The 18412-nt window shown below is 54.6% G+C and overlaps 1 protein-coding gene across 1 annotated transcript in view; it reads left to right on the forward strand.

Moving 5' to 3' along the window:
* LOC140470626 (uncharacterized) overlaps positions 1-18412 on the forward strand; it is a 34087-nt gene that overhangs the window by 11335 nt on the left and 4340 nt on the right. The window contains exons 2-10 of the mRNA XM_072566672.1: positions 2919-3116; positions 4970-5035; positions 6405-6470; positions 8171-8236; positions 9479-9544; positions 11122-11187; positions 12653-12718; positions 14185-14250; positions 16398-16583. Coding sequence (XP_072422773.1) covers positions 2919-3116; positions 4970-5035; positions 6405-6470; positions 8171-8236; positions 9479-9544; positions 11122-11187; positions 12653-12718; positions 14185-14250; positions 16398-16583 — 846 coding nt within the window. The remainder of the gene's footprint in view (positions 1-2918; positions 3117-4969; positions 5036-6404; positions 6471-8170; positions 8237-9478; positions 9545-11121; positions 11188-12652; positions 12719-14184; positions 14251-16397; positions 16584-18412) is intronic.

Genomic DNA, 18412 nt, shown 5'->3' on the forward strand with positions numbered 1-18412 from the left:
ATGGGGGGATAGTGAGACTGACAGGGTGTCTGGGGTAAGGAGGGATAGTGAGACTCACAGGGTGTCTGGGGTAAGGGGGGGATAGTGAGACTCACAGGGTGTCTGGGGTAAGGGGGATAGTGAGACTCACAGGGTGTCTGGGGTAAGGGGGATAGTGAGACTCACAGGGTGTCTGGGGTATGGGGGGATAGTGAGACTCACAGGGTGTCTGGGGTAAGGGGGGATAGTGAGACTCACAGGGAGTCTGGGGTATGGGGATAGTGAGACTCACAGGGTGTCTGGGGTAAGGGGGGGATAGTGAGACTCACAGGGTGTCTGGGGTATGGGGGGATAGTGAGACTCACAGGGTGTCTGGGGTATGGGGGGATAGTGAGACTCACAGGGTGTCTGGGGTAAGGGGGGATAGTGAGACTCACAGGGTGTCTGGGGTAAGGGGGGATAGTGAGACTCATAGGGTGTCTGGGGTAAGGGGGGATAGTGAGACTGACAGGGTGTCTGGGGTATGGGGATAGTGAGACTCACAGGGAGTCTGGGGTAAGGGGGATAGTGAGACTCACAGGGAGTCTGGGGTAAGGGGGATAGTGAGACTCACAGGGAGTCTGGGGTAAGGGGGGATAGTGAGACTCACAGGGTGTCTGGGGTAAGGGGGGGATAGTGAGACTCACAGGGTGTCTGGGGTATGGGGGGATAGTGAGACTCACAGGGTGTCTGGGGTAAGGGGGGATAGTGAGACTCACAGGGAGTCTGGGGTATGGGGATAGTGAGACTCACAGGGTGTCTGGGGTATGGGGGGATAGTGAGACTCACAGGGTGTCTGGGGTATGGGGGGATAGTGAGACTCACAGGGGGTCTGGGGTATGGGGGGATAGTGAGACTCACAGGGTGTCTGGGGTATGGGGGGATAGTGAGACTCAGAGGGTGTCTGGGGTAAGGGGGGATAGTGAGACTCACAGGGTATCTGGGGTAAGGGGGGATAGTGAGACTCACAGGGTATCTGGGGTAAGGGGGGGATAGTGAGACTCACAGGGTGTCTGGGGTATGGGGGGGCTAGTGAGACTCACAGGGTGTCTGGGGTAAGGGGGGATAGTGAGACTCACAGGGTGTCTGGGCTATGAGGATAGTGAGAGTCACAGGGTGTCTGGGGTATGGGGGGGATAGTGAGACTCACAGGGTGTCTGGGTATGGGAGGATAGTGAGACTCACAGGGTATCTGGGGTAAGGGGGGATAGTGAGACTCACAGGGTATCTGGGGTAAGGGGGGATAGTGAGACTCACAGGGTGTCTGGGGTATGGGGGGATAGTGAGAGTCACAGGGTGTCTGGGGTATGGGGGGGATAGTGAGACTCACAGGGTGTCTGGGGTATGGGGGCATAGTGAGACTCACAGGGTGTCTGGGCTATGGGGATAGTGAGACTCACAGGGTGTCTGGGGTATGGGGGGGATAGTGAGACTCACAGGGTGTCTGGGGTAAGGGGGGATAGTGAGACTCACAGGGTATCTGGGGTAAGGGGGGATAGTGAGACTCACAGGGTATCTGGGGTAAGGGGGGATAGTGAGACTCACAGGGTATCTGGGGTAAGGGGGGATAGTGAGACTCACAGGGTGTCTGGGGTATGGGGGGATAGTGAGACTCACAGGGTGTCTGGGGTAAGGGGGGATAGTGAGACTCACAGGGTGTCTGGGGTATGGGGGGATAGTGAGACTCACAGGGTGTCTGGGGTAAGGGGGGGATAGTGAGACTGACAGGGTGTCTGGGGTATGGGGGGGATAGTGAGACTCACAGGGTGTCTGGGGTATGGGGGGGATAGTGAGTCTCACAGGGTGTCTGGGGTATGGGGGGGATAGTGAGACTCACAGGGTGTCTGGGGTATGGGGATAGTGAGACTCACAGGGTGTCTGGGGTATGGGGGGATAGTGAGATTCACAAGGTGTTGAATGGCTTCTTGTTCCCGTGTAACAGGCTGAAGAAGGGGGGCTGAATGGCCTCCTGTTCCTGTGTATCTATGTATGTATCTATTTATGTATGTATGTATCTATGTATGTATCTATGGATGTGTGTATGTATCTATGTATGTATGGATGGATGTATGTATCTATGTATGTATGGATGTATGTATGGATGTATGGATGTATCTATGGCTGTATCTATGGATGTATGTATGTATGTATGGATGTATCTAATGCTGTATCTATAGATGTATCTATCTACGTTTCTATGTATGTATTCACATCTTTGTATCTATCGATGTATGTTTCTGTTTCACTCTGTGTTGTGTTTAACGCTGAGCTCCTGTTGTGGCCAGATCTCCCAGTCCTCTGGGGAAAATTACCAGGAGACAGAAAATTCTTCACCCAGTTGAACTTTGATTTGCAAATCCAAGCTGTGGCAATCAGAACATGTCTCTCCTGTCTGTCCGATCATCTCACGGTGCCTCTTCTCTTTGTAAAATTAAAAATCACACAACACCAGGTTAGAGCCCAACTGGTTTTCTTGGAAGCACTCGCTTTTGGAGCACTGCTCCTTCGTCAGGTAAATTGCTTCCAATTAAACCTGTTGGACTATAACCTGGTGTTGTGTGATTTTTGGCTTGGTACACCCCAGCCCAACCCCGACCTCTCCGAACCTTCGGTTTTTACTGCCCTCGTTCCTGGTGCATAACCAATCATACTAACCAATTCTAAACTAAGCATCTTCTGCCACCCTGGTCTGCTGATACCACTTAACCGACCATCTTACACCACCGTAATCTTTAACATTAGCTTATCTATCACGTGATTTCACTAGCCTATTAAAGTGTGCTACCATTATCTGTTACCTGAGCCTTGTAACATAATCCTGTGCATGCATTATACCGCTAAATTAACGATGTAACTGCCAAATTAACTTCCACATATTCCATACTCCCTCCTTTGCACAGACCTGCATCAGAGGGTCATGGTGTGTCTGCAGTTGTCCAGCAGGAAGTCAGCCATTCGCCTTGCCCAGGAGTTACATCAGCCAAAAGCAAGGGTCCAGCGCTGTTTGTATCAGCTCGAGAGTCAAGGGCAGATAAAGAAGGTAGATGACAAGTACTGGATGTTGTCTGGAGCAACTGCAGATGTTACAACTCCCACACGTACGTACCGCCAGACATTAACTCCGATCTGAAGCACCCTACACTGAGCACTGAATCCAGACTCCCACACAACTGAGGGGATGGGCTCCATCAGAGGGTCAGTGCTGAGGGAGGGCTGCACTGTCAGAGGGTCAGTGCTGAGGGAGCGGGCACTGTTGGAGGGTCAGTGCTGAGGGAGCGGGCACTGTCGGAGGGTCAGTGCTGAGGGAGTGGGCACTGTCGGAGGGTCAGTGCTGAGGGAGCCCACACTGTCAGAGGGTCTGTGCTGAGGGAGCAGGCACTGTCAGAGGGTCAGTGCTGAGGGAGTGGGCCCTGTCAGAGGGTCAGTGCTGAGGGAGTGGGCACTGTCAGATGGTCAGTGCTGAGGGAGCAGGCACTGTCAGAGGGTCAGTGCTGAGGGAGCGGGCACTGTCGGAGGGTCAGTGCTGAGGGAGTGGGCTCTTTTGGAGGGTAAGTGCTGAGGGAGTGGGCACTGTTGGAGGATCAGTGCTGAGGGATCGGGCACTGTCAGAGGGTCAGTGCTGAGGGAGGGCCGCACTGTCAGAGGGTCAGTGCTGAGGGAGCGGGCACTGTTGGAGGGTCAGTGCTGAGGGAGCGGGCACTGTCGGAGGCTCAGTGCTGAGGGAGTGGGCACTGTCGGAGGGTCAGTGCTGAGGGAGCCCACACTGTCAGAGGGTCTGTGCTGAGGGAGCAGGCACTGTCGGAGGGTCAGTGCTGAGGGAGCTGGCACTGTCAGAGGGTCAGTGCTGAGGGAGCAGGCACTGTCGGAGGGTCAGTGCTGAGGGAGCGGGCACTGTCGGGGGGTCAGTGCTGAGGGAGTGGGCACTGTCGGAGGGTCAGTGCTGAGGGAGCAGGCACTGTCAGAGGGTCAGTGCTGAGTGAGCGTCACACTGTCGGAGGGTCAGTGCTGAGGGAGCGGGCACTGTTGGAGGGTCAGTGCTGAGGGAGCGGGCACTGTCGGAGGGTCAGTGCTGAGGGAGTGGGCACTGTCGGAGGGTCAGTGCTGAGGGAGCCCACACTGTCAGAGGGTCTGTGCTGAGGGAGCAGGCACTGTCAGAGGGTCAGTGCTGAGGGAGCGGGCACTGTGGGAGGGTCAGTGCTGAGGGAGCAGGCACTGTCGGAGGGTCAGTGCTGAGGGAGTGGGCTCTGTTGGAGTGTAAGTGCTGAGGGAGTGGGCACTGTTGGAGGATCAGTGCTGAGGGATCGGGCGCTGTCAGAGGGTCAGTGCTGAGGGAGGGCCGCACTGTCAGAGGGTCAGTGCTGAGGGAGCGGGCACTGTCGGAGGGTCAGTGCTGAGGGAGTGGGCACTGTCGGGGGGTCAGTGCTGAGGGAGTGGGCACTGTTGGAGGGTCAGTGCTGAGGGAGCAGGCACTGTCAGAGGGTCAGTGCTGAGTGAGCGTCACACTGTCGGAGGGTCAGTGCTGAGGGAGTGGGCACTGTCGGAGGATCAGCGCTGAGGGAGCGCCGCACTGTCGGAGGGTCAGTGCTGAGGGAGTGGGCACTGTCAGAGGGTCAGTGCTGAGGGAGGGCCACACTGTCGGGGGGTCAGTGCTGAGGGAGTGCCGCACTGTTGGAGGGTCAGTGCTGAGGGAGCGGGCTCTGTCGGAGGGTCAGTGCTGAGGGAGTGGGCACTGTCGGAGGGTCAGTGCTGAGGGAGTGGGCTCTCTCGGAGGGTCAGTGCTGAGGGATCGGGCACTGTCGGAGGGTCAGCACTCAGGGAATGCCGCACTGTCGATGCATGGTCACAGGGCCCCACAGACCTCCCTAACCCTGTTTGTGATTCCTACCCCCCTGACACTGTGGAGGGGGGCTGTTGATACTGAAAATGCTTAAACTTGTCTGACCTTCCCCAGCTACCTCGCTAGTGCCGATGAACACAATGGCTGGTCCTGTTGTGAGCAACAATGGAAATGGACTTGGTAAGTCTGATAGAGCACTCTTTAATCTCTGTCCATGACTATCCCAGGGCATTGGGACCCTAATGCTGTCACAGAGATTCACCCCAATGGGGTCAATTGGCACCGTGTGGGCAGAGGTAGATCGGTCCATCAGTACCTTGATAGATGAAATGAGATTGGATTAAACAGTATGGGAGCAGTGTTTGTTCAGAATAAACTTTTCATAAAATACTATGGTAGGATTGAAACCTGATTCCTATCAAATTAACACAGATTGGAAGGTTATCATTGTTCACTTGGGAAGACTACATTTGGATATTGAGTCTCCCAGAGCTGGATTAAAAAATTAAAATCCCTAAATATTAATTTACCTCCCACCCTGTGAGTTACTGTCAAAGTAATTCACATCAGATTCCCCATAAAAGGAAACCTATATGATTTTGCCATCAGGTCAGTGCTGAGGGAGTGGGCACTGTCGGAGGGTCAGTGCTGAGGGAGTGGGCACTGTCGGAGGGTCAGTGCTGAGGGAGTGGGCACTGTCGGAGGGTCAGTGCTGAGAGAGTGCCGCACTGTCGGAGGGTCAGTGCTGAGAGAGTGCTGCACTGTCAGAGGGTCAGTGCTGAGGGAGTGGGCACTGTCGGAGGGTCAGTGCTTAGGGAGTGGGCACTGCCATAGGGTTAGCGCTGAGGGAATGGGCACTGTCGGAGGGTCAGTGCTGAGGGAGTGGGCACTGTCGGAGGGTCAGTGCTGAGGTAGTGGGCACTGATGGAGGGTCAGTGCTGTGGGAGTGGGCACTGTCGGAGGGTCAGTGCTGAGGGAACGGGCACTGTTGGAGGATCAGTGCTGAGGGATCGGGCATTGTCGGAGGGTCAGTGCTGTGGGAGTGGGCACTGTCGGGGGGTCAGCGCTGAGGGAGCACCGCACTGTCGGAGGGTCAGTGCTGAGGGAGTGGGCACTGTCGGAGGTTCAGTGCTGAGGGAGAGCCGCACTGTCAGAGGGTCAGTGCTGAGGGATCGGGCACTGTCGGAGGGTCAGTGCTGAGGCAGTGGGCACTGTCAGAGGGTCAGTGCTGAGGGAGCACCACACTGTCGGAGGGTCAGTGCTGAGGGATCGGGCACTGTCGGAGGGTCAGTGCTGAGGGAGTGGGCACTGTCAGAGGGTCAGTGCTGAGGGAGCACCACACTGTCGGAGGGTCAGTGCTGAGGGAGTGCCGCACTGTCGGAGGGTCAGCGCTGAGGGAATGCCGCACTGTCGATGCATGGTCACAGGGCCCCACAGACCTCCCTAACCCTGTTTGTGATTCCTACCCCCCCTGACACTGTGGAAGGAGGAGTGGGGGGGGGGTGGGTGTTGTTACTGAAAATGCTTAAACTTGTCTGACCTTCCCCAGCTACCTCGCTAGTGCCGATGAACACAATGGCTGGTCCTGTTGTGAGCAACAATGGAAATGGACTTGGTAAGTCTGATAGAGCACTCTTTAATCTCTGTCCATGACTATCCCAGGGCATTGGGACCCTAATGCTGTCACAGAGATTCACCCCAATGGGGTTAATTGGCACCGTGTGGGCAGAGGTAGATCGGTCCATCAGTACCTTGATAGATGAAATGAGATTGGATTAAACAGTATGGGAGCAGTGTTTGTTCAGAATAAACTTTTCATAAAATACTATGGTAGGATTGAAACCTGATTCCTATCAAATTAACACAGATTGGAAGGTTATCATTGTTCACTTGAGAGGACTACATTTGGATATTGAGTCTCCCAGAGCTGGATTAAAAAATTAAAATCCCTAAATATTAATTTACCTCCCACCCTGTGAGTTACTGTCAAAGTAATTCACATCAGATTCCCCATAAAAGGAAACCTACATGATTTTACTGAGGGAGTGGGCACTGCCTTAGGGTCAGTGCTGAGGGAGTGGGCACTGCCTTAGGGTCAGTGCTGAGGGAGTGGGCACTGTCGGAGGGTCAGTGCTGAGGGAGCGTGCACTGTCGGAGGGTCAGTACTGAGGGAGCGTGCACTGTCGGAGGGTCAGTGCTGAGGGAGTGCCGCACTGTCGGAGGGTCAGTACTGAGGGAGCGTGCACTGTCGGAGGGTCAGTGCTGAGGGAGTGCCGCACTGTCGGAGGGTCAGTGCTGAGGGAGTGCCGCACTGTGAGATGGTCAGTGCTGAGGGAGGGGGCACTGTTGGAGGGTCAGTGCTGAGGGAGTGGGCACTGTCAGAGGGTCAGTGCTGAGGGAGTGCCGCACTGTCGGAGGGTCAGTGCTGAGGGAGGGCCGCACTGTGGGAGGGTCAGTGCTGAGGGAGTGCCGCACTGTCGTAGGGTCAGTGCTGAGGGAGTGCCGCACTGTCGGAGGGTCAGTGCTGAGGGAGGGCCGCACTGTGGGAGGGTCAGTGCTGAGGGAGTGCCGCACTGTCGGAGGGTCAGTGCTGAGGGAGGGCCGCACTGTGGGAGGGTCAGTGCTGAGGGAGTGCCGCACTGTCGGAGGGTCAGTGCTGAGGGAGTGCCGCACTGTCGTAGGGTCAGTGCTGAGGGAGTGCCGCACTGTCGGGGGGTCAGTGCTGAGGGAGGGCCGCACTGTCGGAGGGTCAGTGCTGAGGGAGTGGGCACTGTCAGAGGGTCAGTGCTGAGGGAGGGCCGCACTGTGGGAGGGTCAGTGCTGAGGGAGTGCCGCACTGTCGGAGGGTCAGTGCTGAGGGAGTGGGCACTGTCGGAGGGCCAGTGCTGAGGGAGTGGGCACTGTTGGAGAGTCAGTGCTGAGAGAGTGGGCACTGTTGGAGAGTCAGTGCTGAGGGAGTGAGCACTGTTGGAGGGTCAGTACTGAGGGAGTGGGCACTGCCATCGTGTTAGTGCTGAGGGAGTGGGCACTGTCAGAGGGTCAGTGCTGAGGGAGTGCCGCACTGTCGTAGGGTCAGTGCTGTGGGAGTTGGCACTGTCGGAGGGTCAGTGCTGAGGGAGTGGGCACTATTGGAGGATCAGTGCGGAGGGAGTGGGCACTGTCGGAGGGTCAGCACTCAGGGAATGCCGCACTGTCGATGCATGGTCACAGGGCCCCACAGACCTCCCTAACCCTGTTTGTGATTCCTACCCCCCTGACACTGTGGAGGGGGGCTGTTGATACTGAAAATGCTTAAACTTGTCTGACCTTCCCCAGCTACCTCGCTAGTGCCGATGAACACAATGGCTGGTCCTGTTGTGAGCAACAATGGAAATGGACTTGGTAAGTCTGATAGAGCACTCTTTAATCTCTGTCCATGACTATCCCAGGGCATTGGGACCCTAATGCTGTCACAGAGATTCACCCCAATGGGGTTAATTGGCACCGTGTGGGCAGAGGTAGATCGGTCCATCAGTACCTTGATAGATGAAATGAGATTGGATTAAACAGTATGGGAGCAGTGTTTGTTCAGAATAAACTTTTCATAAAATACTATGGTAGGATTGAAACCTGATTCCTATCAAATTAACACAGATTGGAAGGTTATCATTGTTCACTTGAGAGGACTACATTTGGATATTGAGTCTCCCAGAGCTGGATTAAAAAATTAAAACCCCGAAATATTAATTTACCTCCCACCCTGTGAGTTACTGTCAAAGTAATTCACATCAGATTCCCCATAAAAGGAAACCTACATGATTTTACTGAGGGAGTGGGCACTGCCTTAGGGTCAGTGCTGAGGGAGTGCCGCACTGTCGGAGGGTCAGTGCTGAGGGAGTGGGCACTGTCGGAGGGTCAGTGCTGAGGGAGTGGGCACTGTCAGAGGGTCAGTGCTGAGGGAGAGGGCACTGCCTTAAGGTCAGTGCTGAGGGAGTGGGCACTGTCGGAGGGTCAGTGCTGAGAGAGTGGGCACTGTCGGAGGCTCAGTGCTGAGTGAGTGGGCACTGTTGGAGGGTCAGTGCTGAGGGAGTGGGCACTGTCAGAGGGTCAGTGCTGAAGGAGTGGGCACTGTCAGAGGGTCAGTGCTGAGGGAGTGGGCACTGTCGGAGGGTCAGTGCTGAGGGACTGGGCACTGCCATTGGGTTAGTGCAGAGGGAGCGCCGCACTGTCGGAGGGTCAGTGCTGAGAGAGTGCCGCACTTTCGGAGGGTCAGTGCTGAGGTAGTGGGCACTGTTGGAGGGTCAGTGCTGAGGGAGTGGGCACTGCCATAGGGTCAGCGCTGAGGGAGTGGGCACTGTCGGAGGGTCAGTGCTGAGGAAGCGCCGCACTGTCGGGGGGTCAGTGCTGAGGGAGTGCCGCACTGTCGGAGGGTCAGTGCTGAGGGAGTGGGCACTGTCGGAGGGTCAGTGCTGAGGGAGTGGGCACTGTCGGAGGGTCAGCACTCAGGGAATGCCGCACTGTCGATGCATGGTCACAGCGCCCCACAGACCTCCCTAACCCTGTTTGTGATTCCTACCCCCCTGACACTGTGGAGGGGGGGGGTGTTGTTACTGAAAATGCTTAAACTTGTCTGACCTTCCCCAGCTACCTCGCTAGTGCCGATGAACACAATGGCTGGTCCTGTTGTGAGCAACAATGGAAATGGACTTGGTAAGTCTGATAGAGCACTCTTTAATCTCTGTCCATGACTATCCCAGGGCATTGGGACCCTAATGCTGTCACAGAGATTCACCCCAATGGGGTCAATTGGCACCGTGTGGGCAGAGGTAAATCGGTCCATCAGTACCTTGATAGATGAAATGAGATTGGATTAAACAGTATGGGAGCAGTGTTTGTTCAGAATAAACTTTTCATAAAATACTATGGTAGGATTGAAACCTGATTCCTATCAAATTAACACAGATTGGAAGGTTATCATTGTTCACTTGGGAAGACTACATTTGGATATTGAGTCTCCCAGAGCTGGATTAAAAAATTAAAATCCCTAAATATTAATTTACCTCCCACCCTGTGAGTTACTGTCAAAGTAATTCACATCAGATTCCCCATAAAAGGAAACCTATATGATTTTGCCATCAGGTCAGTGCTGAGGGAGTGGGCACTGTCGGAGGGTCAGTGCTGAGGGAGTGGGCACTGTCGGAGGGTCAGTGCTGAGGGAGTGGGCACTGTCGGAGGGTCAGTGCTGAGAGAGTGCCGCACTGTCGGAGGGTCAGTGCTGAGAGAGTGCTGCACTGTCAGAGGGTCAGTGCTGAGGGAGTGGGCACTGTCGGAGGGTCAGTGCTTAGGGAGTGGGCACTGCCATAGGGTTAGCGCTGAGGGAGTGGGCACTGTCGGAGGGTCAGTGCTGAGGGAGTGGGCACTGTCGGAGGGTCAGTGCTGAGGTAGTGGGCACTGATGGAGGGTCAGTGCTGTGGGAGTGGGCACTGTCGGAGGGTCAGTGCTGAGGGAACGGGCACTGTTGGAGGATCAGTGCTGAGGGATCGGGCATTGTCGGAGGGTCAGTGCTGTGGGAGTGGGCACTGTCGGGGGGTCAGCGCTGAGGGAGCGCCGCACTGTCGGAGGGTCAGTGCTGAGAGAGTGCCGCACTGTCGTAGGGTCAGTGCTGAGGGAGTGCCGCACTGTCGGGGGGTCAGTGCTGAGGGATCGGGCACTGTCGGAGGGTCAGTGCTGAGGCAGTGGGCACTGTCAGAGGGTCAGTGCTGAGGGAGCACCACACTGTGGGAGGGTCAGTGCTGAGGGAGTGCCGCACTGTCGGAGGGTCAGTACTGAGGGAGTGGGCACTGTCAGAGGGTCAGTGCTGAGGGAGTGGGCACTGTTGGAGAGTCAGTGCTGAGGGAGTGGGCACTGTTGGAGAGTCAGTGCTGAGGGAGTGAGCACTGTTGGAGGGTCAGTACTGAGGGAGTGGGCACTGCCATCGTGTTAGTGCTGAGGGAGTGGGCACTGTCAGAGGGTCAGTGCTGAGGGAGTGCCGCACTGTCGTAGGGTCAGTGCTGTGGGAGTTGGCACTGTCGGAGGGTCAGTGCTGAGGGAGTGGGCACTATTGGAGGATCAGTGCGGAGGGAGTGGGCACTGTCGGAGGGTCAGCACTCAGGGAATGCCGCACTGTCGATGCATGGTCACAGGGCCCCACAGACCTCCCTAACCCTGTTTGTGATTCCTACCCCCCTGACACTGTGGAGGGGGGCTGTTGATACTGAAAATGCTTAAACTTGTCTGACCTTCCCCAGCTACCTCGCTAGTGCCGATGAACACAATGGCTGGTCCTGTTGTGAGCAACAATGGAAATGGACTTGGTAAGTCTGATAGAGCACTCTTTAATCTCTGTCCATGACTATCCCAGGGCATTGGGACCCTAATGCTGTCACAGAGATTCACCCCAATGGGGTTAATTGGCACCGTGTGGGCAGAGGTAGATCGGTCCATCAGTACCTTGATAGATGAAATGAGATTGGATTAAACAGTATGGGAGCAGTGTTTGTTCAGAATAAACTTTTCATAAAATACTATGGTAGGATTGAAACCTGATTCCTATCAAATTAACACAGATTGGAAGGTTATCATTGTTCACTTGAGAGGACTACATTTGGATATTGAGTCTCCCAGAGCTGGATTAAAAAATTAAAATCCCGAAATATTAATTTACCTCCCACCCTGTGAGTTACTGTCAAAGTAATTCACATCAGATTCCCCATAAAAGGAAACCTACATGATTTTACTGAGGGAGTGGGCACTGCCTTAGGGTCAGTGCTGAGGGAGTGCCGCACTGTCGGAGGGTCAGTGCTGAGGGAGTGGGCACTGTTGGAGGGTCAGTGCTGAGGGAGTGCCACACTGTCGGAGGGTCAGTGCTGAGGGAGTGGGCACTGTCAGAGGGTCAGTGCTGAGGGAGTGGGCACTGTCGGAGGGTCAGTGCTGAGGGAGTGGGCACTGTCAGAGGGTCAGTGCTGAGGGAGAGGGCACTGCCTTAAGGTCAGTGCTGAGGGAGTGGGCACTGTCGGAGGCTCAGTGCTGAGTGAGTGGGCACTGTCGGAGGCTCAGTGCTGAGTGAGTGGGCACTGTTGGAGGGTCAGTGCTGAGGGAGTGGGCACTGTCAGAGGGTCAGTGCTGAAGGAGTGGGCACTGTCAGAGGGTCAGTGCTGAGGGAGTGGGCACTGTCGGAGGGTCAGTGCTGAGGGACTGGGCACTGCCATTGGGTTAGTGCAGAGGGAGCGCCGCACTGTCGGAGGGTCAGTGCTGAGAGAGTGCCGCACTTTCGGAGGGTCAGTGCTGAGGTAGTGGGCACTGTTGGAGGGTCAGTGCTGAGGGAGTGGGCACTGCCATAGGGTCAGCGCTGAGGGAGTGGGCACTGTCGGAGGTTCAGTGCTGAGGGAGCGCCGCACTGTCGGGGGGTCAGTGCTGAGGGAGTGCCGCACTGTCGGAGGGTGAGTGCTGAGGGAGTGGGCACTGTCGGAGGGTCAGTGCTGAGGGAGTGGGCACTGTCGGGGGGTCAGTGCTGAGGGATCGGGCACTGTCGGAGGGTCAGTGCTGAGGGAGTGGGCACTGTCAGAGGGTCAGTGCTGAGGGAGTGGGCTCTCTCGGAGGGTCAGTGCTGAGGGATCGGGCACTGTCGGAGGGTCAGCACTCAGGGAATGCCGCACTGTCGATGCATGGTCACAGGGCCCCACAGACCTCCCTAACCCTGTTTGTGATTCCTACCCCCCTGACACTGTGGAGGGGGGCTGTTGATACTGAAAATGCTTAAACTTGTCTGACCTTCCCCAGCTACCTCGCTAGTGCCGATGAACACAATGGCTGGTCCTGTTGTGAGCAACAATGGAAATGGACTTGGTAAGTCTGATAGAGCACTCTTTAATCTCTGTCCATGACTATCCCAGGGCATTGGGACCCTAATGCTGTCACAGAGATTCACCCCAATGGGGTTAATTGGCACCGTGTGGGCAGAGGTAGATCGGTCCATCAGTACCTTGATAGATGAAATGAGATTGGATTAAACAGTATGGGAGCAGTGTTTGTTCAGAATAAACTTTTCATAAAATACTATGGTAGGATTGAAACCTGATTCCTATCAAATTAACACAGATTGGAAGGTTATCATTGTTCACTTGAGAGGACTACATTTGGATATTGAGTCTCCCAGAGCTGGATTAAAAAATTAAAATCCCGAAATATTAATTTACCTCCCACCCTGTGAGTTACTGTCAAAGTAATTCACATCAGATTCCCCATAAAAGGAAACCTACATGATTTTACTGAGGGAGTGGGCACTGCCTTAGGGTCAGTGCTGAGGGAGTGCCGCACTGTCGGAGGGTCAGTGCTGAGGGAGTGGGCACTGTTGGAGGGTCAGTGCTGAGGGAGTGCCACACTGTCGGAGGGTCAGTGCTGAGGGAGTGGGCACTGTCAGAGGGTCAGTGCTGAGGGAGTGGGCACTGTCGGAGGGTCAGTGCTGAGGGAGTGGGCACTGTCAGAGGGTCAGTGCTGAGGGAGAGGGCACTGCCTTAAGGTCAGTGCTGAGGGAGTGGGCACTGTCGGAGGCTCAGTGCTGAGTGAGTGGGCACTGTCGGAGGCTCAGTGCTGAGTGAGTGGGCACTGTTGGAGGGTCAGTGCTGAGGGAGTGGGCACTGTCAGAGGGTCAGTGCTGAAGGAGTGGGCACTGTCAGAGGGTCAGTGCTGAGGGAGTGGGCACTGTCGGAGGGTCAGTGCTGAGGGACTGGGCACTGCCATTGGGTTAGTGCAGAGGGAGCGCCGCACTGTCGGAGGGTCAGTGCTGAGAGAGTGCCGCACTTTCGGAGGGTCAGTGCTGAGGTAGTGGGCACTGTTGGAGGGTCAGTGCTGAGGGAGTGGGCACTGCCATAGGGTCAGCGCTGAGGGAGTGGGCACTGTCGGAGGTTCAGTGCTGAGGGAGCGCCGCACTGTCGGGGGGTCAGTGCTGAGGGAGTGCCGCACTGTCGGAGGGTGAGTGCTGAGGGAGTGGGCACTGTCGGAGGGTCAGTGCTGAGGGAGTGGGCACTGTCGGGGGGTCAGTGCTGAGGGATCGGGCACTGTCGGAGGGTCAGTGCTGAGGGAGTGGGCACTGTCAGAGGGTCAGTGCTGAGGGAGTGGGCTCTCTCGGAGGGTCAGTGCTGAGGGATCGGGCACTGTCGGAGGGTCAGCACTCAGGGAATGCCGCACTGTCGATGCATGGTCACAGGGCCCCACAGACCTCCCTAACCCTGTTTGTGATTCCTACCCCCCTGACACTGTGGAGTGGGGGGTGTTGTTACTGAAAATGCTTAAACTTGTCTGACCTTCCCCAGCTACCTCGCTAGTGCCGATGAACACAATGGCTGGTCCTGTTGTGAGCAACAATGGAAATGGACTTGGTAAGTCTGATAGAGCACTCTTTAATCTCTGTCCATGACTATCCCAGGGCATTGGGACCCTAATGCTGTCACAGAGATTCACCCCAATGGGGTCAATTGGCACCGTGTGGGCAGAGGTAGATTGGTCCATCAGTACCTTGATAGATGAAATGAGATTGGATTAAACAGTATGGGAGCAGTGTTTGTTCAGAATAAACTTTTCATAAAATACTATGGTAGGATTGAAACCTGATTCCTATCAAATTAACACAGATTGGAAGGTTATCATTGTTCACTTGGGAAGACTACATTTGGATATTGAGTCTCCCAGAGCTGGATTAAAAAATTAAAATCCCGAAATATTAATTTACCTCCCACCCTGTGAGTTACTGTCAAAGTAATTCACATCAGATTCCCCATAAAAGGAAACCTACATGATTTTACTGAGGGAGTGGGCACTGCCTTAGGGTCAGTGCTGAGGGAGTGCCGCACTGTCGGAGGGTCAGTGCTGAGGGAGTGGGCACTGTTGGAGGGTCAGTGCTGAGGGAGTGCCGCACTGTCGGAGGGTCAGTGCTGAGTGAGTGGGCTCTGTCGGAGGGTCAGTGCTGAGGGAGTGGGCTCTGTCGGAGGGTCAGTACGGAGGGAGTGGGCACTGTCGGAGGGTCAGTGCTGAGGGAGTGTGTGTGAGACTGAGAAGGGTGGGGGAGTGGGTGTGAGACTGAGTAGGCTGGGGGTGTGTGTGAGACTGAGAAGGGTGGGGGAGTGTGTGTGAGACTGAGAAGGCTGGGGGAGTGTGTGTGAGACTGAGAAGGCTGGGGGAGTGTGTGTGAGACTGAGAAGGCTGGGGGAGTGTGTGTGTGAGACTGAGAAGGCTGGGGGAGTGTGTGAGAGAGACTGAGAAGGCTGGGGGAGTGTGTGAGAGAGACTGAGAAGGCTGGGGGAGTGTGTGAGAGAGACTGAGAAGGCTGGGGGAGTGTGTGTGGGAGAGACTGAGAAGGCTGGGGGAGTGTGTGAGAGACTGAGAAGGCTTGGGGAGTGTGTGTGAGACTGAGAAGGGTGGGGGAGTGTGTGTGAGACTGAGAAGGTTGGGGACGGGGGTGTGAGAGACTGAGAAGGCTGGGGGAGTGTGTGTGAGAGACTGAGAAGGCTGGGGGAGTGTGTGTGAGAGACTGAGAAGGCTAGGGGAGTGTGTGAGAGACTGAGAAGGCTGGGGGAGTGTGTGTGAGAGACTGAGAAGGCTAGGGGAGTGTGTGAGAGACTGAGAAGGCTGGGGGAGTGTGTGTGAGAGAGACTGAGAAGGCTGGGGGAGTGTGTGAGACTGAGAAGGCTGGGGGAGTGTGTGAGAGACTGAGAAGGCTGGGGGAGTGTGTGAGAGACTGAGAAGGCTGGGGGAGTGTGTGTGAGACTGAGACGGCTGGGGGAGTGTGTGAGAGACTGAGAAGGCTGGGGGGAGTGTGTGAGAGACTGAGAAGGCTGGGTGAGTGTGTGTGAGACTGAGCAAGTTGGGGGTGGGTGTGAGACTGTGAAAGTTGGGGGTGGGTGTGAGACTGAGAAAGTTGGGGGTTGAGACTGAGAAAGTTGGGGGCGGGGGTGCGGGACTGAGAAAATTGGGGGGTGGGACTGAGAAAGTTGGGGGCGGGTGTGAGACTGAGAAAGTTGCATGGATGTGAGACTGAGAAAGTTGGGGGCGGGGGTGTGAGACTGAGAAAGTTGCATGGATGTGAGACTGAGAAAGTTGGGGATGGGTGTGAGACTGAGAAAGTTGGGGATGGGTGTGAGACTGAGAAAGTTGGGGGGTGGGTGTGAGACTGAGAAAATTGGAGGTGGGTGTGAGACTGAGAAAGTTGGGGGTGTGTGTGAGACTGAGAAAATTGGAGGTGGGTGTGAGACTGAGAAAGTTGGAGGTGGGTGTGAGACTGAGAAAGTTGGGGGGGGGTGTGAGACTGAGAAAATTGGAGGTGGGTGTGAGACTGAGAAAGTTGGAGGTGGGTGTGAGACTGAGAAAGTTGCGTGGATGTGAGACTGAGAAAGTCGGGGGTGTGTGAGACTGAGAAAGTTGGGGGCGGGGGGTGGTATGTTTGGGCCCACATGGAGTTGGCTCCTGAGAGTATGGGCAGCCACTGCTTGTTCACTGCTGTCTCTTGGCTTTCTCACCCCATCCTGCCCAGGTCCACTCGAACGGGAGATTCTCAGCCAGCTGTCAAACCGGGGCACTGTTACTGCCCTGCAGCTCGCCAAGTTCATGGGCAAAGAGTCAAAGAAGTCGGTCAACCCATCGCTGTACGCCCTCAAGAGGCAAGGCCTGGTGAGGCAGGACGGTTCGACATGGAGCATCCTGCCCTCAAGGGAAGGAGGTGGGGGATACAGGCCCGTCCACATCCAGAAGGATATCCGAATGCCTTGGAGAGAGAGAGAGAGAGAGAGAGAATGGGGGAAAGGAGGGGGTATGGGGGGGAGGGGTGACAAGAGACCGTTTTTATTTGATGTGTGTGTGTGATAGAGACAGAGAGGTCTGGGTGGGATGCTCTTCTGATGGGCTGAATGGCCACCTTCTGCCCTGTGAGGGCAGTTGGGAAGCAGAGGGAGGCACTGGGAGCGAGGGGAAAGATTGAGGAAAGTAGTGGAGTGAGGGGAGTGCGGTAACAAATCATTTTGAGGCAGGGAGTTGGCCACTCTGTGGGAGCAGAGTCAACCAGATTTTCTCAAAAGGGATGTGGAGTGGGTGCAATGGACCAGGTTCAGGCCAGGCCTCCTCAAAATATTTTAAAAAGGTAGACTAGACCCTAATCATTGATTTATTTTCAATGGAAAATGTAACGTGCTGTGTTACAGATGCAATTCGATTGGTCAACGTTTAGGAAAATATAATTTATTTAAACACTATAGTTAAAATACAACCAAAGAAACAAGAACTGAAAATAGCTTAACTCTTGAAAAACGCAACAAGTATAATAGATGCGGTAACTATTACTAATGAATTATTCTAATACAGATACATCCCGTAAACACATCCCTTTGGCAAAAAGGCAAATTCGGAAACACAGTCCTGTCGTGCAGGTTAACCCATCATAGGAGAGAACCCAAGCTTCCATCTGTATCTGAGAGAGGGAGGAAATAATTTCTAAGTAAAAAGCAAAAAGATAAACAGCAGACAGTGCGAATCAGAAACCACAAAACAGAAAGTGCTGGAAAAGCTCAGTAGGTCTGGCAACATCCTGTGGAGAGAAATTACAGTTAACGTTTGACTGATGTCTCTTCGCTTTCTCACCCCATCCTGCCCAGCAGTGTCCGTTCTGAGGAAGAGTTGTCAGCCCCGAAACGTTACCTCAGATAGTTCTCCGCAGATGCTGCTGTACCCGCTGAGCTCTCCCAACAAATTCTGTCTTTTGTTGATGTCAAAGTTAAAGTGAGACTCCAGCAGCTCCTGCCCAGTTGAGTTATCATAAGCCACTGCTGAAAGTTGAACCTACCTTAAATACTGGAAATCCTGGTCTGTAAGAGCTGGTCCCATCCTGTTAGGTGACTCCCACCGTTCCAACTTTTAAAAAAGAATCCCAAGGCCACGCAATCTGTATACAGGTTTTCCAAACAGATCAACGCTGGATTAGTGGTGCTGGAAGAGCACAGCAGTTCAGGCAGCTTCGAAATCGACGTTTCGGGCAAAAATCCAGAATCTGGTTTGCAGTCATGGTTTTTACCACCAGACAGATCAACGCCTCTATCGTAAAAATCCCTTCGTTTTTGGAAAGAAAGAAATGACAAAGATAACCTTTTTTTAAAGCTTCAGCATTGTCACATGGATATTATACTTTGAGGGACAGGATGTACATGTATTTGGAAAGGCAAGGACTGATTCGGGATAGTCAACATGGCTTTGTGCGTGGGAAATCATGTCTCATAAATTTGATTGCGTTTTTCCAAGAAGTAACAAAGAGGATTGATGAGGGCAGAGCAGTAGATGTGATCTATATGGACTTCAGCAAGGTGTTCGACAAGGTTCCCCATGGGAGATTGGTTAGCAAAGTCAGATCTCAGGAATACAGGGAGAACTAGCCATTTGGATACAGAACTGTCTCAAAAGTGGAAGTCAGAGTGTGGTGGTGGAGGGTTGTTTTTCAGACTGGAGGCTTGTGACCAGTGGAGTGCCACAAGGATCGGTGCTGGGTCCACTACATTTCATCAT

The sequence above is a fragment of the Chiloscyllium punctatum genome, chromosome 52 (genome assembly GCF_047496795.1).
Source record: "Chiloscyllium punctatum isolate Juve2018m chromosome 52, sChiPun1.3, whole genome shotgun sequence".
NCBI classification, from domain to species: Eukaryota; Metazoa; Chordata; class Chondrichthyes; order Orectolobiformes; family Hemiscylliidae; genus Chiloscyllium; species Chiloscyllium punctatum.